At 48.9% G+C, this 23,641-nt stretch overlaps 7 protein-coding genes across 7 annotated transcripts; 6 read left to right on the forward strand and 1 right to left on the reverse strand.

Moving 5' to 3' along the window:
• Positions 1-466: 466 nt before the first annotated feature.
• EPUS_05419 (uncharacterized protein) lies at positions 467-2,413 on the forward strand (the record flags this gene model as incomplete). Its single annotated transcript, XM_007806289.1, has 4 exons — positions 467-761; positions 812-978; positions 1,026-1,984; positions 2,047-2,413. The coding sequence occupies 4 exons, from the start codon at positions 467-469 to the stop codon at positions 2,411-2,413; spliced, it is 1,788 nt and encodes a 595-aa protein (XP_007804480.1).
• A 683-nt stretch (positions 2,414-3,096) lies between these two features.
• EPUS_05420 (uncharacterized protein) lies at positions 3,097-6,093 on the forward strand (the record flags this gene model as incomplete). Its single annotated transcript, XM_007806290.1, has 3 exons — positions 3,097-3,286; positions 3,381-4,129; positions 4,180-6,093. The coding sequence occupies 3 exons, from the start codon at positions 3,097-3,099 to the stop codon at positions 6,091-6,093; spliced, it is 2,853 nt and encodes a 950-aa protein (XP_007804481.1).
• A 751-nt stretch (positions 6,094-6,844) lies between these two features.
• EPUS_05421 (uncharacterized protein) lies at positions 6,845-9,822 on the forward strand (the record flags this gene model as incomplete). Its single annotated transcript, XM_007806291.1, has 3 exons — positions 6,845-6,946; positions 7,027-9,666; positions 9,721-9,822. The coding sequence occupies 3 exons, from the start codon at positions 6,845-6,847 to the stop codon at positions 9,820-9,822; spliced, it is 2,844 nt and encodes a 947-aa protein (XP_007804482.1).
• A 643-nt stretch (positions 9,823-10,465) lies between these two features.
• EPUS_05422 (uncharacterized protein) lies at positions 10,466-10,918 on the forward strand (the record flags this gene model as incomplete). Its single annotated transcript, XM_007806292.1, has 1 exon — positions 10,466-10,918. The coding sequence occupies one exon, from the start codon at positions 10,466-10,468 to the stop codon at positions 10,916-10,918; it is 453 nt and encodes a 150-aa protein (XP_007804483.1).
• Positions 10,919-11,368: 450 nt separating this feature from the next.
• On the reverse strand, positions 11,369-12,604 carry EPUS_05423 (uncharacterized protein; the record flags this gene model as incomplete). Its single annotated transcript, XM_007806293.1, has 1 exon — positions 11,369-12,604. One exon carries the CDS (start codon positions 12,602-12,604, stop codon positions 11,369-11,371), a length of 1,236 nt encoding a protein of 411 aa, XP_007804484.1.
• A 401-nt stretch (positions 12,605-13,005) lies between these two features.
• EPUS_05424 (uncharacterized protein) lies at positions 13,006-15,007 on the forward strand (the record flags this gene model as incomplete). The annotated part of the gene is made up of 3 exons (XM_007806294.1): positions 13,006-13,297; positions 13,349-14,623; positions 14,676-15,007. 3 exons carry the CDS (start codon positions 13,006-13,008, stop codon positions 15,005-15,007), a joined length of 1,899 nt encoding a protein of 632 aa, XP_007804485.1.
• Positions 15,008-15,569: 562 nt separating this feature from the next.
• Positions 15,570-21,708, forward strand: EPUS_05425 (uncharacterized protein; the record flags this gene model as incomplete). Its single annotated transcript, XM_007806295.1, has 2 exons — positions 15,570-19,599; positions 19,649-21,708. The coding sequence occupies 2 exons, from the start codon at positions 15,570-15,572 to the stop codon at positions 21,706-21,708; spliced, it is 6,090 nt and encodes a 2,029-aa protein (XP_007804486.1).
• Positions 21,709-23,641: the final 1,933 nt, after the last annotated feature.

Here is a 23,641-nt window from a genome sequence, read left to right on the forward strand (position 1 = left end):
ATTACTATATTGGTCAATCATTTGTGGGAAGCTTTTATTCTTGGCGCTCATGCCCGTTGGCAGTCCAACCCTCCAAGCATATCCGCCAGAAAGTTCAGCTTCTTCACTGCCTGCGAGACGACCTTGAAGGCGTTCCGTACTTTTCTGTAACGAGACATATAGCCTTGTACGGACACCAATAGTTTTATCATCTTGCCTGATGCCAGCTCAGCAGGTTGATTATACCAAAATTCTGCGTCAACTGTGCCAATGATGCTGTTGCAACATATCAAACTCAAAGTTTTAGCCGGCCCCTAACTTCGAAACCTGGTTTTGGGCTGCACGGATCACGTCTTACGCATCAACATCTCTTACCCTCTGCCACTATTCAATTCAAGTTCTTGCCCGACACTTCGATGAATACCATTTCGACTTCCGCAAGCAGCTCACACTCTCTGGTGTGAACAGCGCAGAGGTGGTAGACAGCATGCGCTATCTCAATTGGATCACATCGCCAACCTCTTATCAGAATGCCCATGGTTCAGATGGCTACGCAACCAACACCAACAATATATTCTTCGCGCAGAAAACGGTGTCGACATTTAGACATCACACGGCTCACCCCAACTTTGGCCACCTGATCCTCCTCGTGTTCGAGGCCGTATTAGAGGTCGTCTGCGTCAGTCTTCCAGGCTACATCGTCGCGAGGCAAGGCATGTTCGATGCCGAAGCACAAAAGTTTCTGGCTAATCTGAATGTGATGCTTTTCACTCCATGTTTGAGTATGGCCCTTGTGCAGGATTTCGCGGCCTGTCACTGATATTACCTGCAGTCTTCTCCAAGCTTGCCTCACAGTTGACCGCGGAGAAGCTCGTCGAGCTTGCCATTATCCCCTTTATCTTCATAATACAAACTTTGGTATCATACCTGTGTGCCGTGGCGGTCTCGAAATGCTTTCGATTCAAGAAGCGTCAGAAGAATTTTGTTATTGCAATGGGGGTACGCTTCCTAGATACTTAACTGGAATCTTGCTAATTTGAAGCCAGGTCTTCGGAAATTCCAATTCGCTTCCAATATCATTAGTCATATCTCTCTCCAAGACGCTTCGTGGATTGCATTGGGTTAAGGTGCCGAACGACAATGATGACGAGGTTGGGGCCAGAGGCATTCTTTACCTCCTGATTTTTCAGCAGCTAGGCCAGCTTCTGAGGTGGAGTTGGGGCTACAACGTTCTTCTAGCACCGGCAGACAAGTACTCGGAGGAGGATGGTGGCACGTATTCCTCACGACGTCTCGAACAAGGACCTGGACGGTATAGAGACATCCCGGAAGATGATTCCCCTCGTACTCTTCTTGATAACTCTTATGACGGAGAGTACGATAGTGAAAACGGAGACGACGAAGAAACGAGAGTTGGCGATGGCTCATCTGGCAGCTTTTCTCCTGGCACGAAGACACCCATCAAGTCACATGCCCGCGGCTCTACTCAGTCTTCAAGATCCGCTTCTCCCAAGCGACAAGGAAAATTCAGCAACATCCCAGACCTTTTGTCCACCCCTGCAAATGGAAATATTTTACCCCGCCAGAACGGTCACATCACTTCATTTCCGACAGTGGACCCAGATACGGATGTTGTGGACACCGGGGGCTTCACAGGAATTTGGCAAAAGTTCAAACATTCGCTCAAAGTGGCATCAACTCGGATAGGGGCTTTCTTCAGCTCGACCGGCAAGGCGATGTTTTACGCACTACCAAAAGCATTTCAGTCATTTCTTGCTCGACTATACCGAGGCCTGAGTCATTTCTTGTCCGGCCTTTGGGAATTCATGAATCCTCCTTTATGGGCAATGCTTGTTGCCATTCTTGTGGCTTCAGTGCCCCCCTTGCAGCATGTCTTCTTTACACCGGGCACCTTCATACAGAACTCCGTGACTAGAGCCATCAGCCAGAGCGCAGGGGTGGCGGTCCCTCTCATCTTGGTCGTACTGGGTGGCAATCTGGCTAGGTAAGTCCTCCTACCATCAGTGATTGCACTCATTCATGCACAATTCTAATTTTGCTTTGCAGGAACACCCTACCAAAGGAGACACCGGGCGAAATCTCTGATCCCAAAGAGGGAAGGAACTTGCTGATTGCCTCACTCGTCAGTCGTATGGTTCTCCCTACGGTTTTGATGGCACCCATGTTGGCCCTCATGGCAAAGTACATCCCTGTCAGCATCGTGGACGACAAAATCTTTGTCATTGTGTGCTTCTTGCTTACCGGTGCGCCTACGGCGCTCCAACTGGCTCAAATTTGCCAGGTCAACAATGTGTATATGGGGGTCATGTCCAAGATACTGTTTCAGAGCTACGTGGTGTGGATTCTGCCTTCAACCTTGATTCTCGTCATGTGTGCATTGGAAGTAGTTGAATGGGCTGGACCAGCAAGCTGAGCCACTATCCGAGTCTGTTGCCATGCTGCAGCTGGCAATCGACGTGGCTGCTTATTCATTTCAAGCCAGTCTAATCATCTGATCAACGTGGTTGACTCTATTTTCTGTCCATATCGATGTGGTTTAAAAGCAAGGCGTGTGGAGTTCTGCTGGTCGCTAAGGCCAACTTTTTCGGCCACTGGACTGCAAACAATTTTCAGGTCTGCTGGGTTTGATTATAGATAGAGGCGTTAACTGCCTGATATCTGCCACTGTATATTATCAGGCCTCTTTAAAGGCCGCAGCCGGCCATGGACTGGCTGGGTAGAAGCGCAATAGTTCATCTATCATTATTCACCATCACCTCAGGCGTAGGGAAGATACTATTCCATTTAATCCATCGGTTGACCCTCATACTGTGCAACATGAGAAAGTGCTGGCTTTGTTTGCTGCTAACTAGGGTGGAAGTTGAACGGATGCAGTTTTCTACCTGTCTCTGCGTCATGATCGTCGAAAAGTGTTGATCGGGCGAACGAGACGCAGGTGCTATCCAGTACTGTTTCCACTACACTTGGAGCTATCATTCATCCTTCAAAAAGGAAAACCCTGCTAACATTACGCATCTGTGTTGAATCTTGCAAGCTTTTCGATGTTTTGGGTGGAATGACCGTTCAGCTAATTAGTGGACTTCTATCTGTAACATCATGCCGGATGTCGTGAAAAAACTTAACATTTTTGCAACCACTGATGCTTTGATCCTTCAGCCGGCTGGAGGATCAGATCATAACAACTCTCTTCGGATCGACTTCAAGAGCAAATCAATTGGACCCCATTTAAAGGTAGAGCCAGAGACTTTCAAACAGAGTCCACATCTTGAAAGTCATGGAATAATCGGTAAGCATCTTCGTTCTCTGCAGCACTTTGTCCAAGTGTCCAACACAAGAGGTATCTCCATCAAGGGTTTGCTAATATATCTCTACCCTGAAAGGTCTGTTGAAGATTGCGTCATCCTCATTTTTGCTTTGCATAACTCGCAGGGAACAAGTAGCACAAATTTTTGGCCGACCTATCTACGGCATTAGAGATATTGCCGTACTTCCCATCTCTTCCCAAGCAGAGGTAGATCAAACCATCACGAAGATCCGAGTGGGGCTTCAGAAGGCAAAAGGCTTGCAGGCATCTGACATACCTTTATCCCCATCTGAGGAGAGTGGAGACGAGAGCTTTGACGACCATTCCGTTGGGGATCCTTCAGAATCGCGGCCTCCAATCGACGAGACACCACAGGGGGCTGGACACAATGAGAGCACCACAAGCGTGGTGCAGAATGTCATTCAGCGAAAAGGATATGGTCAATTTGCCTCGCAATGGTTTTCGAGGAGGGGATGGGGGTTAGGCAACAAGCGCACTGGGACAGTGAGCACTGATAAAGTCCCAAGCACACAACCCGAAGACCAGAAGTCTCTATCAGCGATTGCCACGTCGGTTTCTGAAGTGGACCATTCGCCTCTTATATCGGAGGCACTTCACCGGGAGGAGAATGGTGACCTGGTGCTCGCGCAGCAGTCATCCTACGGGGCCGCTACTGAGATGCTCCCTAAAATACTACGAGCGGCTAAACTGCTCTTCACCTCCCAAAGTTTCTATTTTTCATACGAATTCAATATCACGAGAAGATTTGGCAGCTCTTCCATAACATCTCTTAAAACAGTGTCTCCTGAAGGTTTCGATCAATCTGTACGTAAGAGCTCCTGGTGCTCGCAGGTATCTACGTTGACGACTTTTAGTATTTCTGGAACAGACACCTGACTTTCCCGTTTTCGAAAGCTGGGTTCCATGCATTCATTATGCCTATTATGCAAGGATTCATAGGCCAGCAGCATTTCGTCGTTGAGAACACACAGAATAAGACACATACAGAAGCAACCGAACCCGAGTCCTTAGGGAGTGTATTTGAGGCTGATGGGAGTAGGGAGCCACCGCATGAAACTGAAATTGAGCTCGATCGTTCTCCATCCTTCCTACTGACCTTGATCTCGCGGAGGTCTGTGAAGCGATCTGGCCTACGCTATCTTCGGCGCGGTATTGACGATGAAGGCAATTGTGCAAATACGGTGGAGACTGAGCAGATCCTGTCTTCCCCATCGTGGGAAGATCCAGCCAAGATCCGCTCGTTTGTGCAAATTCGAGGCTCAATCCCGCTATACTTTTCCCAGTCGCCATATGCCTTCAAGCCTGTACCAATTCTTCACCACTCCTCTGAGGTCAACCAAAAAGCGTTCGACCGCCATTTTGAAGAGCTGCGGCAGAGATATGGTTCAGTACATATTGTCTTACTAGTTGACAAGCAAGGAGGTGAAAAGAGCATAGGAGGGGAATACGAGAATTTTGTAAAATATTCCAACCAGGCTGAGAGAAGCCGTGAACTAGGCTTCAACTGGTTTGACTTCCATACCGAATGTCGCGGCATGAAATTCGAAAACGTACAAAAGTTGGTCGAAGCCTCGGAAGACACCATGAGGTCATTTGGCGAAACTATGATGAACGGCGAAAATATCGAACAGAGACAGACAGGCATCATTCGGACGAATTGTATGGATTGCTTGGATCGAACGAATGTTGTTCAAAGTGCATTTGCCCAGTATATGCTGCAGAAGGATCTTGCAAGAGATGGGCTAAAGATCGACTTTGTGCACGATGCAAGCACACAATGGTTCAACACGTTGTGGGCTGACAATGGTGATGCAATCTCTCGCCAATATGCATCAACAGCAGCCCTGAAAGGTGACTATACTCGGACTCGCAAACGAGACTACCGGGGGGCCCTGAATGACTTTGGATTGACACTGACCCGTTACTACAATAACATTGTCAACGACTATTTCTCGCAGACTGTAATTGATGTATTGCTTGGAAATGTTACGCCCAGAGTTTTCGATGATTTTCAGGCCACTATGATGAGCGCAGATCCAGGGATCTCCATCCACAAAGTTCGAGAGAACGCAATTGACACATGTTCCAAAATTGTAATTCAGCATCAAGAGGAGGATCTCATCCATGGATGGGCAATGCTGACACCAGCCCACACGAACACTTTGAGAACTCTGCCTTTTGAAGAAGCTATTCTATTGCTGACAAACCATGCTATCTATGGATGCAAATTCGACTGGATCACGGAGAAAGTTGCGTCTTTTGAAAGAATTGATCTTCGCTTTATCACAAAAATCCGTTTTGGCACCTACATAACCTCAACCCTAACTGAAGGACAAATGAACGAAGACCTGAACGTAGGCCTGGTTATTGCTTACTCCCCCAGCAAAGACAGCATTAAACGTGTCAACACGAGGTCACTTCAAGTTTCAGCTGCTAAAGAAGCTAAAGACAGAAGCGAAGACAGTGAAGACTCTGCGATCTTCTCGTGGCTCTGGAACCGGAACGCTGAATCGTCTCAATGCATGGCTATGAAGGTCATTCCAAATCAATCACTTGCGGATGAGAAGGGCAATTCAAGTCCACTTGCTACAGCAGAACACATATGCACTGATATTCAACGAGCGGTGAAGAATAGTGTCAGCCATGGTGAAGAATGTGAGATAGACCTTGTTGAAAAAGCAGATATCATCTCGCGAGCGGATGCGCGCAGCAGAACTGGATATCTGGAGCAAATTGGTCATTCAATTAAGAAACTTGTATGGACATGAGTGAGGTATGCACCGGATAATGTGGCTGAAATTTCACGAAGGAGTATGCAAAAGAACATATTTTCCACCTAAAAGTAAAGATAGTAAAATTTGGGATGAGATCACTGTGGATTCAGCGGCCAGACCAGGACTGGTCTGAGTTGAGAGTGAGAGGGGGGCGAGAATGTTACGAGTAACTAGTTACTCTTGGGGAGAGTTTCGGCACCCAAGCTCAACCCCACACCAAAAGCCAGCTCCACAAATTTGGTACACACCCCGTTCTCCCAGAGGAATTTCTGAGGACAAATGTGTCACTTTTATTGATCTATTCCCGACTGGATCACATCGTCTGCCCTTTTGCACCATGAAAGAATAGAGCATATGTGTGTCTCATTCTACTGCAAGATTCCGAGATTGCTGCTCAATTATTTCAGCCGTGCAGTTGACCGCAGACCTCTTTAACCTAGGGCCGACTTTCTTCTGGCCCCCGGTAACAAACTACTTACAACGCCTCTCACCAAATATTCTCACTTTGATCACGACTCTGAGGCGAAAAGCTAGACAGATCTCCCTTGTCATCTCATGAGACCCTATGAATGGGGCCCTACTCCAATCTGCGCGCAGTGCGAGTTCAATTTCCTCGGTGGACAATCTTTAAAAATTGGATCGAGACGATCTAGCATTTTCAACACTAATCTTCCCACTTTAGCGCCACCGACGAAGGTACAGGAGTCCTTGTGGTTGGGGTGCGCAAAGCTCAGCCGACGCCATCATGGCGTGGCAACCACAAGAAGATGGGTTGAAGCAACTTGCTGAGTACTTGAGGGACTCTTTGGGTGGGTTTGATAGACCGCGACAAAAGCAAGCAGAGATTGTGAGTACGGCGCCATCAAGCAACCTTTCATATACTCCTGCCTAAAAGGTTTCGCTGCTGACATCGCTTTCCTCGTGCAGATGCTATCAAAAGCTCGGTCATCCCCAGACTTCGTGTACTACCTCACCTACATATTCAGCACGTCGCAAGTTGCGCAATTAGGATTCGGTGGCCCAAGCCTCTTTACGATTCGATATTCTGCCGCTATCAATCTGAAAAATCACATCAAGCTCTCCTACCGGTCTGTCTCCAAGCAGGCGCTTTCATACATAAAATCTTCGGTGGTGCAGGCGCTTCAAGACACAAACCCACAACTTCGTGGTTTCGCTGGCACCGTTATCACAGAAGTCGTTCAGCAAGGTGGCATATTAGAGTGGCCTGAGATTCTTACGGATCTACTCTCTTTGGTCAACAACGACAGCCAAAATGTGCCACTCGAAGCTCAAGAAGGCGCAATGTCAGCCCTAGCAAAGCTGTGCGAGGACAACAAGAAGCTGCTGAACAGGGAAATGCAGGGACAGCAGCCGCTGGCTGTCCTGATTCCGATGCTCTTGAAATTCACCGGTCACACTGATTCACGTATCCGACGGTTTGCGCTTCAGACACTAAATATATTCATTCCACAGAAGCCGAAAGTTCTAATCTCTATGTTGGATTCCTACCTAGCCAAGCTATTCCAATTAGCGAATGATCCCAGCGCGGAGGTTAGACGTATTGTCTGTCAGAGCTTAGTCCAGCTGGTCGACACGAGACCTGATCTGTTGGCTCCACACGTGGAAGGTCTTGTGGAATACATATTGACACAGCAACAGAATCGTAATGATCCAGACTTGGCCTTGGATGCTGCAGGGTTCTGGCTCAATATTGGAGAACTTCGACATTCTATGGGCCCATATCTGTCGAGGGTAATACCGGTCCTCCTTCAAGGGATGATCTACAGTGAAGAGGATATTGAACGACTGGCTGGATTGAATGATGATGCAGACGAAGAGGATAAGGTTGAAGATGTGAAACCACAATTTGCACAGGCCAAATCCTCACGAATTGCCGTAGGCTCGGCCAAAATCAATCATTCAGAGGCATCCCATGATCTCAACGGGCATACCACTATAAATGAAGCTGCAACAATGGATAGCGATTCGCTAAGTGAAGGTGAGATTGAGGACGAAGACGATTACGAGGATGAGGAAGGCGATCCAGAGGAAGAATGGAATTTACGCAAATGCTCCGCAGCCGCCCTCGATGTCTTCGCTGTTGTTTTCCAGCAACCAGTCTTCGAGATCATCTTACCTTACCTTAAGGAAAATCTGTCTCACCCGTTATGGCCAAGGCGTGAAGCTGCTGTGCTAGCTCTCGGAGCAATCGCCGATGGCTGTATGGACGTTGTCTCGCCTCACCTTCCAGAGCTTGTCCCCTTTCTTATCTCTCTACTAGCAGACCCAGAACCAGTAGTACGGCAAATTACGTGTTGGTGTCTTGGGCGCTATTCGGAGTGGGGATCTCACTTGCAAGATCCTGTTGCTCGATCGCAATATTTCGAACCTATGATGGAAGGGCTTCTCAAGCGCATGCTGGACAAGTCGAAGCGGGTCCAAGAGGCCGCAGCTTCCGCTTTTGCAAGTCTAGAGGAGAAGTCTGGAGATCGCCTGAAACCATACACACAACCCATTCTGCGGCAATTTGTACAGTGCTTCAACAAATACAAGGATAAGAACATATACATCTTGTATGACTGTGTCCAAACCTTGGCTGATGGTGTTGGGTCTGAAATGGCGAAGCCACATCTAGTGGAACTTCTGATGCCTGTCCTAATCGGAAGATGGAATAAGGTTTCTGATCAATCCATGGAGATGTTCCCACTACTGGGGTGTCTGGGATATGTTGCAGCTGCTTATGGCGATGCATTCTCGCCTTTCGCACCTACCGTCTTCGTACGATGCAACAAGATCATCTACAAGAATCTGCAAGACTACATGGCTGCTGTGAGTGGTCAGGCGGTTGACGAACCCGACAAGGACTTCATTGTCACAAGCCTAGATCTGTTGAGCTCTATCATCCAGGCCATCGACTCAAACAAGAGTTCTGAATTAGTCGCGAACTCCCAGCCGCAACTTTTCGATCTCCTTGCCTTTTGCATGGAGGATCCAACAAATGATGTTAAACAGTCTGCCTTTGCGCTGCTAGGTGACTGTGCAATCAACATTTACTCTCAGCTGGAACCGCAGCTACCAAAGATTATGCCGCTTCTGATTCGCCAGCTGGATCTGGACCTGATTCAAGACGCGAATTCGGAGGCAGGCTTCAATGTTCTCAACAATGCTTGTTGGGCCTGCGGAGAGATCGGGGTCAGAGCAACTTCCAGCATGACGCCTTATATCGAACCGCTGTACCAAGGCTTAATTACGATAGTTTCTCATGAAGACATTCCAGACTCGGTAAATGAAAATGCGTCCATGTCGTTGGGCAGACTGGGAATAGCTTCTGCAGAGCAACTGGCGCCGCATCTTCCAGAATTCGCTGAGCCCTTCTTGAGGTCAATGGCAAATATCGCTCCCACCCAGGAGAAAGCCAGCGCATTTCTTGGCTTCAGCAGGGTTATTGAGCGCAATCCAAGGGCCATGGAAAACAGTCTCGGCGAATTTTTTACTGCCATTGCAGCTTTCCCTAAGAAAGAGGCCTCGGGTCTGGGTTTTAGGGAAGTGAGGCAGTCATTTGGCAATGTAAGTTTGAACGAGACATCCAGCATGAGAACAAGCTGACACTAGCGTTCATAGCTCATTCAAGGATACAAAGAGATCATTCCGAACTTCGAAGCCTTCCTATCACGTCTGGCTCCCGCAGTCCAGCAGAAGCTGCGAAATACGTACGCGTTGTGATTCAGAACTGATCATATTAGCATTGTTTCAACATCGTAGCTGGCGTCCGATAGTTCCACTCTTTGGCGGGATCATTGGGAGTACCGGACGGAAGGCGTGCTTGCTTGGGTCTCTTGCTTTGAGCGCTTACATGGTAAGGCGTACTGTGTATCCAAGGAGATCGATCAACTTGGAAGGGGGCATTGCATATGTAGAAAGGTGGGCATATCACTGAAAAGGCCCATCACTCTAGTCGGATACATCAGGAGATTGCGAACTTGCAGATCTTTGTTCTTCAGAAAGGATGCTATTCTGACCACAGATCGTCATTAGTGCAGACAAGCCGTGCTCCTCATATCTTGCTTCTGCTAGTCATCTGAAAGAACTTACATACTGCAACCTACGTCAGAGCCTCAAGCTCTTGCTCATTCGACCCCTCACGATGCGATGCGGAGAAGAACTCCATTTTCATTCCATAACTATGTCCTCGCAGGATTGACCTCCAGAGTTGTATCGTATACACAAGCATACACAAACACATACAAACGCCGTCCGACGATCCTAGTGATCCATCCAACCATCTGACTGATCTTTACCCCAATCCTCCCAACTCCTAATGCGCCCATAGTACCCTCGCTTATCAGACCATCTTTCCCAGCCAAAAATGCCTCTTCAACCTCCCGAAGAATACCACATCCACACCCCGACCCCTCACGTCCCGAACTCGCGTCTCCCGGTGCTGATCTATCGTTCCGTGCTTCCTCTTCCCCCGAACGAGAAAGAGGAAGAGGAAGACACTGCTGGATCAGAATCGAGGTTGAATCATCCTTGCTCAGAGGAAGAAGGCTCTCCCGCATTCTCGGCTGCTGGCGCAGCGAGGCAAGCAATCGAAGCGAACCATTGGTATTATGGCGGGATATTCAAGTCGTATTGGGCGCACCATTTTCATAGCGTGACGCATGAGTGTTATGCGGTGGTTGCTGGAAGGAGTAGGCTGCTGCTTGGGGTGGGGCCTTTGGATGGGGGCGTAGACGAGGGAGGAAGGAAAAGGGAGAGGAATGGGGTGCAGGTTGAGTTGGGGACGGGGGATGTTATTGTGTTACCGGTGAGTACTTGAACTTTTCGTATCAATTTTTCTCTCTTGGTTCTCGTGGCCGGCTGGGTTTGGGTGTTCTTGGCAGTGAGGGAAAAGAGATAAATGCATGTTTGCTTCTGGGTATGGCTGTTGATAGATTGACAGGCCGGGGTGAGCCACTGCTCTGTTACCTCGGAGGGCGATTATGAGTATCTGGGGTTGTATCCAGAGGTGAGTGGCCAATCTAACCCCTCCTGAACTCTTTGTGTGGGTGGAGATAACTGAATCTGCTTGTGGTCTGTGAAGGGAAGTCCGAAATATGATAATAATTTCTGTAAAGCTGGGGAAGAAGAGACAAGGATGAAGGCTGAAACGGCAAGGAAAGTGCCTGTTCCTGAGTGGGATCCCATTTTTGGACATAAGGGACCGCTGTATGAGATTTGGAACAAGTCATGTACCCATGAAGGGTGATTATGTGTTTAAGAGATTATATCAATGTGCTTCGATTACTGATGAGTGAACATTGATCGCTGCATCTAGCAATTCTTGTTCTGAAGGTTCCGCCTTGCCCGCTTGTTTCTGGTCTTGTTCTTGTTGTCGTCGGATCTTCTTCAGGAGGTCAGGATACTGTCGGATATCAGCATAAAAACAAGCTGCATGTGCCACGGGCACGAAAATGTCCAAGGGGGAGCATACAAATTTCTCGCCAACATCGGGATGACTCTTGATCCGATTCATGAGCGTAGCTTCACCCAGATGATGATATCGTCCACTCATGAAAGTGAATTCAATATCATCGATCCTCTCACCTCTTTGCTCCAGAATTCGGCTCCGCAATTCCTTGACAGACTCTGGCACATCCATACTTTCAAAAGTCGCATCGTAGCTCACACCTTGGAAGAAAGGAATGCTGAATCTGGGACCTGATCCTCTTGCTGGACTTAGTACTCGATGTGTTGTACTTTGACAGACGCCCTGGGTCAAGGCTTGCATTCCCTGACCAATAGCCACCACCAACGTTCCGTCAAGAGGAGGACAATCAATCCATCTTCCATCTGGTGCTTGCACCTGCAAGCCCTTGTGATGACTGGCCTGCAATAGATAGCTGGTAAGCATGCTATCTTTATGGGGTCCCACCCCTTGCGCCTCGCCTTCTATCCCTAGTTCCTCCAGATCCGGATATTTCACAATCTTCAATTTATGCTGCTGGGCATCGTCGAAAAATCGATCAAACGCATTGCGCGGCAAACCCACCGCTTCAGCGATGAGACTCGTAAACTCCATACTCACATCGCCCATTTCTTGTATGTACCTCTCGTAAGTCGGTCTGAACTTCGGAAGCGCGTGCGGATCGGGCCATTGATTTGGCGCAAGAAGATTATGATATAGAGGTTCATCTGGTCCGGGCACCGGATGCTCAGTGGATATATCAATCTGCTCTCTCCAATCTATTTTAAAGCGTGTGATCTCCATGCCCAATTTATTGTATCCGAGGAAGCTGGGCGCATTCTTCATCTCAACTTCCAGCTTCTTCTCCAAGGGTAAGTCGAAGAACGCTTTGCCTTGCTCGACCACATCTTGGATCAAAGCAGAGGAGATGCCGGTATTTTTGATGTAGAAAAAGCCGACTTCGAGGAGGGCATGCCGCAGGTCGTCGAGGAACGATTCTTTGGTCTCTGATGACCGCGCAAGGGAAAGGTCAAGGATAGGAATTGTGTTGAACGACATTACTTTCAATGTTGCCTACCTGTGTGCTAAGATGACTTTGTCGACTTCTGTTACAACAAGAGGTCTGCGCATCGTAGAGTGGGGTCTCTGCCAGCTTATTCTCCCATATTCGAGCCATGTTACCTAATTCAGATAAATGCCGAGCACGTCAGAGGGGGCTTCAATTGTTGTGCTTCCGGCGTTACAGTATGGACAAAGGAGAATTGGAGAAGCCGGGGGCGTGGGCAATTGGAGGAACGTCTCCGCATCGGCAGGGCCGAAGGGCCGCAGGGAGGAGCTTTGAAAGCTCCACGATCGCGTGGAACAACTCTCCTCAGGCATCAAGCACATTGGCAACGTACAGGAGAATCTGAAGCGATGCTGCAAAACAAGGAAAGCTAACGACACCCTCTGTGGTCAAGATGAGAAATGCTTTTGGCGCCTCACGGCAGCCCATTCTAAGTACATTCAATCAGACCTTACGACCAGGTCTCAAGACACAACACATATCCTTTCAAAGATCGACCGGGCAGCAGCGAAGATTTCTTCGAACATCACGATGCCTAGCGGAAGAGAGGAAGTCCTTCCGAGGGCAGCTCTACGAAAGTACTGCGCAGCGCTTAGCACGAGAGCGAGCAGAGGAAGCCAAATATATTGAGAACAAGCAGAAAATGGGACCAAGCAAAGCCTTGCAAACTTTTGCTTTGACCATACGTGAGTAAGGTTGCATGCAGCCATCAGACGTGTGGAATTGACACCGTACAGTCTTCCTCGCGGGCTGCGGCACGGCTTACTATATGGGTACTCTACTACCAAAAGAACTCCCTCGAACGTCTACTACACCTCTTTCCGCCGCGCGACCTCCTGTACATGACACGCGAGACACCGTTCTCCAGGCTGCCTGGGTAGACTTTGCGCAGATAGTTGGCAAAGAGAACGTCTCCACTGATACCGATGATTTGGTTGGTCACTCAGGATCCGATTGGTCTACTTACCAGACGAAGCCTGGCGAGAGGCCATTTATGATTGTGTACCCTGCTACTACGGAGGAGGTCTCGGAAATAATGAAAGTATGTCATTTGAGGAAAATCCCTGTCACCGCGGTATGTGGAGGGACGAGTCTAGAAGGACACTTTGCACCTACAAGGGGAGGGATATGCATTGACTTCATGAGGATGGATAACATCAAAGCGCTACACAAAGAGGATTTGGATGTAGTGGTGCAACCTGCCGTGGGGTGGGAAGACTTGAATGAGGTGTTGGCAGAAGACGGACTTTTCTTTCCACCAGATCCCGGACCAGGGGCGAAAATTGGTGGTATGGTGGGAACTGGCTGTTCAGGCACAAACGCATATCGATATGGAACTATGCGAGAATGGGTGGTGTCGCTGACAGTCGTGATGGCAGATGGGACGATTGTCAAAACGCGCCAGCGGCCGAGGAAGTCGAGCGCAGGATATGATCTTACAAAGATGTTTATTGGTAGCGAGGGGACCCTTGGACTCGTCACCGAGGCAACTTTGAAGGTGACAGTCAAGCCGAAGAGCGAAAATGTTGCTGTTGCAACCTTTCCAACGATTCATTCAGCAGCCGAATGCGTATCGAAGGTGGTAGGCGAAGGTATTTTGGTTGCTGGCGTAGAGATTCTTGATGACGAGCAGATGCGGTGCATAAACAAAAGCGGTAGGACTAGCCGGCAATGGAGCGAGTCGCCAACACTGTTCTTCAAATTTGCTGGCTCACCCTCAGGCGTGAAAGAACAGATTGGCACTGTACAAAGATTGGCAAAGCAATGTCACTCAGAAAGGTTCGACTTCGCCAGGAACGCCGATGAGGCTAGGGAATTGTGGAGCGCGAGGAAAGAGGCTCTATGGAGCGTAATGGCTATGAGAAGAGATGAAAGTGATCATGTGTGGACCACAGACGTTGCTGTGCCAATCAGCAGATTGCCGGATATCATAGAAGAGACGAAAGAAGACATCAGAAGGAGTGGATTGCTCTGTGGAATGGTAGGACACGTTGGTGATGGAAACTTTCACGGTCTCGCTTTCCCTACCATACGACGTCCACTATGAAAGCTAATCGTTGTCAGCTATCCTACTCTTTAATGAGGCCGAGCGAAGGACAGCAGAAGATGTCGTCCACCGCATGGTGAAACGCGCGGTCGAGATGGAAGGCACAGTCACCGGCGAGCATGGAGTGGGATTGATCAAGCGAGACTATCTAGAACATGAGTTGGGGAGAAATGCCGTCGATGCTATGCGGAAGGCAAGTGTTCCTCATATACCGCACCCTCGTTCTCGTTTGAGGCTGACTGGAGTATCTCAACAGCTGAAGCAAGCATTTGATCCAATGTGTCTTCTCAATTGCGACAAGGTTGTAAGAGTCGAACCTCCACGAAAGGGTGAGGTCCAGCCGTGGTAGATAATGCTTCTCCCATGTCGCGGTCGGATGGGGATGGGGCAGTGGATTCTCAGTATCCGAGTCAGTACCTATACATGATTGTTCTGTTCAAGCTATGGCTCCAAGTACTCATCGAAGGCTATTGACGTCACATCCACACAGACCGTAGAATATTCAGCCCCATGTTAGACTTTGGTCCCCCCGGGAGCATAACTACCACAATTTTCTGCGCTTAACTTCTTGGTGAGTGCTCCTTAAATTTGTGGCATTTGTTGGCGCAGATCACCCGAGGCACTGGGCTGCTTTAGGCAATCTATCGATTAGCAACTTCAGCGGGAGCCTTTTTGGGGTTCTCCACGCCAACTCCGCAGGCAAATTGACCTCTGAACCGTAACTTACTGCTTATTCCGCCGGCTGTCTTCGCGTTCCTCTCCTCAAGCTTGTTCAATCGTCACCACCACTGGCTTTACGTACACAGAATGTTATGAGAGGAGGGACGCAGCCATGCAATTGATTAAATAAGACCGAGCATCTCAGGTCTATGGCGCTCTGACACATTGTGTAGCATTGAAGTCTCGTGACAATGGCTACAAACCCAGAATTGCAAGCTGCGCTCCGAGAGCTAGACCACGAGTTTGAAGAAGGTGACATTACGCGAAAGGGTTATGAAAAGAGGAGAACCATCCTCTTTTCGCAGTTTCTTGCACCGCCAGAACCCCCAACTGCACAACAGCGTGGAGGGCTGCGCATCCATTCTCCAGACGACAGCGATCATCCTGCGGCGAAGGGAAGCACAAGTGCGGTTTCCAAGCCGTTGAGCCTGGTGAAAGGCGAAGGCCAATATCGCGATGGGTCAATACACAGCAGGAATTCAAGTGTCGACTATCCTCCAAATAATGTAAAAAGATCACAGTCAAGAGACCTTAGCGGACTGCAACCTCCTCAAAGGCAGAGCTCTTATGGGTCCTACGACTCACTCTTCCTGCCGAAACCAAACCAGTTGGCAGTAGAGACAAGTCCAGATGCTTCGAGATCGCAAACTCTCGTGAGCCAGAACTATGCATTCAATCCAGAACAGCAGAACGAACACGGGACGATGAGCGGTGGTTTAAACACGAGAAACTCCACCATGCTGGACTCGCAGCAGCAATACTTCTCTGACTTCACAGGTCAGCAGCTCGATGATAGGCAAGAGAGCTATGGAGCTGGACAACGATACTCCCAGACGGAACCATTTTCGCCCTCTGCCCAAATGGCACCCCCTTTGCTTGGTATTGGAGATCTACCAACAGGAGGCAGTGCAATGCATCAATTACCACTGGAGCCAAGAGACATACCGTTCAATGTTTGTGACCCACACGACCACAATATTGAGATGTCTAAATTTGACAACATTGCTATGGTGCTCAGACACCGAGCAAAGACAAACAGCAAACAGCCTGCTTACTGGGTATTGGATCAGAAGGGAAGGGAGTTGGTTTCGATTACCTGGGAGAAATTGGGGAGTCGTGCTGAGAAGGTAGCTCAGGTTATTAGAGACAAGAGCAGTCTATACCGAGGAGATCGCGTCGCGCTGATATACCGCGATACTGAAGTCATTGAATTTGCTGTCGCTTTGTTGGGCTGCTTTATTGCTGGTGTAGTAGCAGTTCCTATCAATGATCTGAAGGACTATCGGAGGTTGAACATTGTTTTGACATCCGCACAAGCCCATCTAGCACTGACAACGGAAGCCAACTTGAAGAATTTTCAGCGAGACATTACGGCTGCCAAACTCAACTGGCCTCGTGGGGTTGAGTGGTGGAAGACCAATGAATTTGGAAGCTATCATCCCAAGAAGAAAGGAGAAGAGCCTCCCCTGGTCGTACCAGACCTAGCTTATATCGAATTCTCGACGGCTCCCACAGGTGATATCAGAGGTGTTGTGATGAGTCATCGAACGATCATGCATCAAATGTCTTGCTTGAGCGCGATCATCTCCACGGCTCCATTGGGCAAGGGGGACACTTTCAATCCAGCACTACGAGACAAGCAAGGAAAATCGATGTCTAGTGGCAACAGATGCGAAACTATCCTCAGCTACCTAGATCCCCGCGAAGGCATTGGCATGATACTCGGAATACTCCTTGATGTATATGGTGGGCACACCACGATTTGGTTCGAGGCACCTGCGGTTGAAACACCTGGCTTATATGCCAGTCTCATCACTAAGTACAGAGCTACTCTTTTGGTAGCCGACTATCCTCGTCTCAAACGGGCTGTCTACAATTATCAGTCAGATCCAATGGCAACTCGCAATTACAAGAAGGGCATTGAGCCGAATTTCTCGAGTGTACGTCTTTGTCTGATCGATACATTGACAGCAGACTCCGATTTCCATGAGTTGTTAGCCGATAGATGGCTTCGTCCTTTACGCAATCCACGGGCAAGAGAGGTGGTCGCTCCGATGCTGTGCCTGCCAGAACACGGTGGCATGGTGATCAGTTTGAGGGATTGGCTGGGAGGGGAAGAGCGCATGGGATGTTCTCTCATCCATGAATTGGACAAAGGAGCGTCTCCTGTGGCCAAGGATCACGAGGACACGTCCAAGTCGAAAACGGGTTTTGGAAGCAGCTTGATTGGTGGGAAGACAGCACAGCCTTCTAAGCGAGAGACTCTACCAGATCTTGACGAAGTTCTGCTTGATAAAGAGGCACTGAAAACAAATGAGGTCATCGTGGTTGCCATGGGCGCAGAAGCAAGGGAGAAAAACAGCAATTACCCAAATACCATTAGATGTGGTGCGTTTGGCTATCCCCTTCCTGACGCAACTCTTGCCATCGTGGACCCGGAGACGAGCTTGTTGTGTAGCCCAAATACAATTGGCGAGATCTGGGTTGACTCACCATCGTTGTCCGGCGGCTTCTGGGCTCTACCTAAGCACACAGAAAACATCTTCCATGCACGGCCCTATCAGTTCAAGGAAGGAAACCCCACACCAGTATCGATAGAGCCCGAATTCCTAAGGACAGGCCTTCTAGGTACCATCATCGAAGGAAAGATTTTCGTGCTCGGCTTGTACGAGGACCGGCTTCGGCAACGAGTCGAATGGGTCGAACATGGTCTGGAGATTCAAGAGCACCGTTATTTCTTCGTGCAACATCTAATCCTGAGCATCATGAAGAACGTCCCTAAGATTCATGACTGCTCGGCCTTCGACGTGTTCGTCAACGAAGAACATCTTCCGATTGTGCTCATCGAATCATATGCAGCCTCGACTGCGCCATTGACTTCCGGAGGCCCGCCGCGGCAGCTTGATATTGCCCTTTTAGATTCGTTGTCTGAACGCTGCATGGAAGTGTTGCTGGAAGAGCATCACTTGAGAGTCTACTGTGTAATGATCACTGCGCCGAATACACTTCCGCGTGTTACCAAGAATGGTCGAGATGAAATTGGCAACATGAGGTGTCGGAAGGAGTTCGACAATGGATCTCTGCCCTGCGTTCATGTCAAATTCGGCGTGGAGAGAGCTGTGCTGAACTTGCCAGTGGGCGAGGATCCATCAGGAGGCATTTGGTCACCACTCTCTACCGCCGCTCGACAAGAGCTCCTTATGATGCAGGAAAAACAATATTCAGGTATAGACCCTCGAGAAGTCGTGATTGACGATCGGACTTCAACGCCGTTAAACAACTTCACTAGCATCGTTGATCTGATGCAGTGGAGGGTTGCTCGGCAGGCGGACGAGCTCGCATACTGTACAGTAGATGGTCGAGGCAGAGAAGGCAAGGGCCTGACGTGGAAGAAGTTCGATCAGCGAGTAGCAAGTGTTGCCATGTACCTCAAGAATAAAGTCAAAATACGCCCTGGCGACCATGTCATACTCATGTATACTCATTCCGAGGAATTTGTCTTTGCTGTCTATGCTTGTCTTTGTCTGGGTGCAGTGGCTATCCCAATCGCACCTCTGGACCAAAATCGTTTGGCCGAAGATGCGCCTGCTTTCTTGCATACTGTCGCAGACATGACGGTGCGCTGCGTGATTGTCAATGCTGATGTTGACAGTTTGTTGAAGCAAAAGCTCGTCTCCCAACATTTAAAGCAGTCTGCCAACGTCCTCAAGCTCAATGTGCCTGCCGTATACAGTACCGCAAAACCGCCGAAGCAGTCACATGGTTGCAGAGATCTTGGCTTGAAGATGAGCCCTGCATGGATTGCCCCTAATAGTACGGCGATCGTCTGGACGTACTGGACTCCCGATCAGCGGAGAATATCCATCCAGCTTGGACATGACACCATACTGGGCATGTGCAAGGTGCAGAAAGAGACTTGCCAGATGAGCAGCTCAAGACCCGTTTTGGGTTGCGTTAGGAGTACGATGGGTCTTGGTTTCCTTCACACCTGCTTGATGGGTGTGTATATAGGAGCTCCAACCTACTTGATCTCGCCTGTGGACTTTGCGCAGAATCCTCAGAGTCTATTCTTGACGTTGGCAAGATACAAAATCAAGGATACTTATGCAACAAGTCAGATGCTTGATTTTGCCATGAGTAATATGCCAGGGAAAGGCTTTTCGCTTCACGAATTGCGGAACATGATGATCTCGGCCGATTCGAGGCCTCAAGCGGACGTCTGTAAGTGCATGATTTACGTATCCTCTGACCACTACTAACATGCGAGTAGATAAGAGAGTTCGCCTCCACTTTGCTCAAGCTGGTCTTGAGCGCACTGCGATTAACACCATCTATTCCCATGTTCTCAACCCTATGATTGCTTCGAGAAGTTATATGTCGCTCGAACCAATCGAGCTTTGGCTTGACACTCGTGCACTTCGGCGTGGTCTCGTCTACCCAGTTGATCAAGAGAGCGATCCCACTGCACTCCTAGTTCAAGATTCGGGAATGGTTCCTGTCAGCACACAGATTGCTATTGTCAACCCTGAGACATGCCACCTATGCCACGTAGGAGAGTATGGCGAGATCTGGGTCCAAAGCGAAGCATGCGCAAAATCATTCTATATGTCGAAGCAAGATTTCGATCTCGAGAGGTTTAACGGCCGGATTATGGGTGGTGATCCCATGGCCACGTTTGTACGAACAGGTGACCTAGGTTTTTTGCACAACGTTACCAGACCGATAGGTGCAGGAGGCCAACCCGTTGAAATGCAAGTGCTTTTCAACCTTGGCAGCATCGGTGAGACGTTCGAAGTCAATGGGTTGAATCACTTTCCTATGGACATTGAAAACAGCGTCGAGAAGTGTCATCGGAACATCTCCCCAGGCGGCAGCGCAGTTTTCCAAGCTGGCGGGTTAGTCGTTGTTCTCATTGAAGTCTTTCGAAAGGCATATCTAGCATCTATCGTGCCCGTCATCGTCAACACTATTCTTAATGAGCACCAGCTGGTGGTTGACATGGTCACCTTCGTGTCAAACGGTGATTTCCCACGAAGCCGGCTTGGAGAGAAGCAGCGAGGAAAAATACTTGTATCATGGGTAATGCGGAAATTACGTACCATTGCTCAGTTTGGTATTCGTGATGCCGATAGCGCAGAAAACCAGATCATGGAGGTTCCAGAACCACAGGCGCGGGCGAACAATGCAAGCGTGCTATCAAGGAGCATCCACACGCGGGGTGACATGGCTCGAAGCTCCATTGTGTCGGAGTCGCCTGCTCACATGATTGCTCCGCAGGAGACAAGTCCCGCGTTCAGAGAAGGCCATGCCATGTCCCCTGATCGAACCTCGCATCCTCCAAATTCCGCTCAACCAACACGATATCCTGGTGATGGAGCTCAAGAAGTATCTACCCCGGAGACATCCAACCCACCAATGGTAGCACTCAACGACCAACCCTATCCTATTTCCGAAGGGACACCCGACCTAGCTCAGCAGCCCTACAATACTTATGTTGATAATGAAGCTGATGATATGAATGACGACAGCAAATACTACGATCCTAATGCTGATCCATTCTCCGCGTATGATGATATCACACCTCAACCATCGACATCCAACATGAAGTATCCTGCCCAAACCCATGCAACCCCTTTGTCAATCACCAATCCCAGCGAGCCTGCAACATATCCTCAAGAGCAAACTCCAACTACTGTCACTGCCTCAGATAATCTCCAAAGTTCATATTTCGCAGGCACGACACCAGGTGCATCAGCTACTACCATGTCATCAGCCTCCCACTCTTCCTGGACAGGTGACTCTCCATATCGGGATGCAGGAAATCCATACATCGAGTACTATGATGGAAAGCACAACCTTGATTCACAAAGCGTACCTGTCCCACTACCCAGCCTCGGCTATGACAGCACACCCAGATCTCCACGTACTATGATCTCACCACCACCCCCTCTAGCCGCGAAATCTCACACGCCACCACTCCCTCTTCAACCGGCAGGCCGTGGCCGAGCTACTCTCCCCTCGCAACAGGCAAGATATAGCTCATATGGTTCGACGCCTGGATCTGCGGGGCTGCGTATAATTAACCAAGACTCTCCGTCCTCTCCAACATACAGTACTACCGAGATCTACGACAGCTACGCAGAAGCGGAGCCATCGCTCTCCCAGGAGACACCGCCCTACCCGTCTCGCACGTCATTGCAGGAGGATCTGGGCGAGGCGAACCTGAACCCGCCCGAGGGAGGGAGGGCGGAAAGCCGGTCGAGTGATGCAGGTAGTGTGGCGGGAAGTGTAAGGAGAAGATATGATGGAAGTGGATATGATGGGTGGTAGGTCAATGGGGGGTTGGGCGCTGAGTTTCCTGGATGGTCTTTGGTTGGCTCACTAGGTTAGCCCGGGCAAGTTGCGTCAATGTATGTTGGATTTGTAAAGAAATGGATATGAAAAAGATCATATCGTGACACGTGATACGAACTGGATGCATGTTATGAACATGGAGCCAATGGGATAGCATAGCTGGCAGCAGCCCTGTCAAAGGCGTTCGGGAAAGCTTTTGGCTATGTAGTATAGGGGAATGCTGGTGCAAGAGAGCGCTTGCTGTGTATTGCTCAAACCTCTGACGATTTCGATTGTCGCTTCTTGCTTCACAGGCATTCGTTGTGGAACACATACCCGTATGTGTGTCGTATTCAAGCCTCCCGATAGCACGTCAAGATGTCGTGGAACTCTACTTTGGATGAGTTCCTTGAGAAATAGTACTTATCATATCTTAGACGGCATGGTATTGCCTCCTGAGTGATGGTGGGGGGACTGGGAACGTATCGCCAATTGGTGTCCCGTTTATGTTGTACGGAGTCATACATCAAAGTCTTCGATGTACACTGACGGGACAAGAAACAACTCGCTCTTCTAGTGTTAGAGGGTACTTATAGTTTTTAGGATGAAGGGGTGACTTAAGCTGGTAAACGCGTGAAACTTAACTGTTTTGGGCATTAAGCTAAGGATCAAACAGCCTAGAAGCGGGCTTGAATCGGAGGATGGTGCTGGGCTTTCAGGGACCCCAGTCCCTATACTGTTGGTGCTGTATAACTTATGACGATGCTAGGACTTACGCGGGCTGTTTTACTAACTCAAATTTTGGTATTAGTTATTAGTTCTTTATTGTCTCATTTCTGTTTAAAAAGGGCGTTGAGTTAGCTCAGTTGGGGTACAGTTTGAATCTGCCCATTCTGACCTCTGCATCACTACTAACTCTGGAATTAGAGAGCGTCAGGTAGTTTGCACTCATCCTCTTCGTGATATCAAAAATCTAACATCAGCATCAGACTGAAGTGAATTCAGCCATATAAATCTGAAGGTCATGCGTTCGATCCGCATACTCGACATTAATTTTTTGGGGTCTTCTTTTCCCTCTTCATTTTGGGCCTATGACTTGTCTTGGCACTGTTGTGTGAAGGCCTGGCAGTTTTGCAACTTAAAAGTACAGGGGAACATGACCTGGAATTCATAGGGGTTTTCACGGTGTCGCGGCTCATGCTTCTGGCGTGATGCGTCATTACGTTTGAGAGTATGTGACTGCATTACTTCACATTTTGATTGGTACCTGAAGGCCCACCATGTTTATTAGCATTTACGGCCTGGCAGCTCTTTTCATGTTCGATATGGTCACTTTGCAGCAGCACCGTGATACCCCGTTTCTCAAATTGACAGAACAGGGATGTCCTTTCGGTGGATAGAAGACTTTGGTCCCAGAACTTGATCTCTCTTCCGCACTCATCACCTCCACCTGTGTCTTGTCTGCTGGCTGTACCGACGGAGAACTTTTCTCTGCCTCTTGCTGCATCTTCCATCCAAGTCCCGAGCAGCATAGCTTCTTTTGGCTTTGTGATCCATCAGGAGGCGTCACTAGCCATGACGGTCAGTTTCCCACAGGGTCCTTCTTCCTAACTTCTTTCAACTCTATCACCATGTCGCCATTGCATGCTCTGCCAGCAGCAAGTCATACTTGTTCAAGTGATGCAATTTTCTCGTTTCGCGTCTACATGACCCTTGATACGTGCACCCCTCAATCTCTGCCGAAACAGCTCTTACATCTCTCCTCTCCTATCGTACCCATCCCCTCGATCAATAGGCCACAAACGTAAATAGGACGGCGCAGCTTCAGAATCTCCATCAATGAGAAGCAATCCTTTCATTTTCCCGGGTATCAGCGAGCTCAAATCCTGTTACGGGCAATGCCTCAATTAGGGTAGTTACCACAAAACCT

The sequence above is a fragment of the Endocarpon pusillum genome (assembly GCF_000464535.1).
Source record: "Endocarpon pusillum Z07020 unplaced genomic scaffold scaffold5276, whole genome shotgun sequence".
NCBI classification, from domain to species: Eukaryota; Fungi; Ascomycota; class Eurotiomycetes; order Verrucariales; family Verrucariaceae; genus Endocarpon; species Endocarpon pusillum.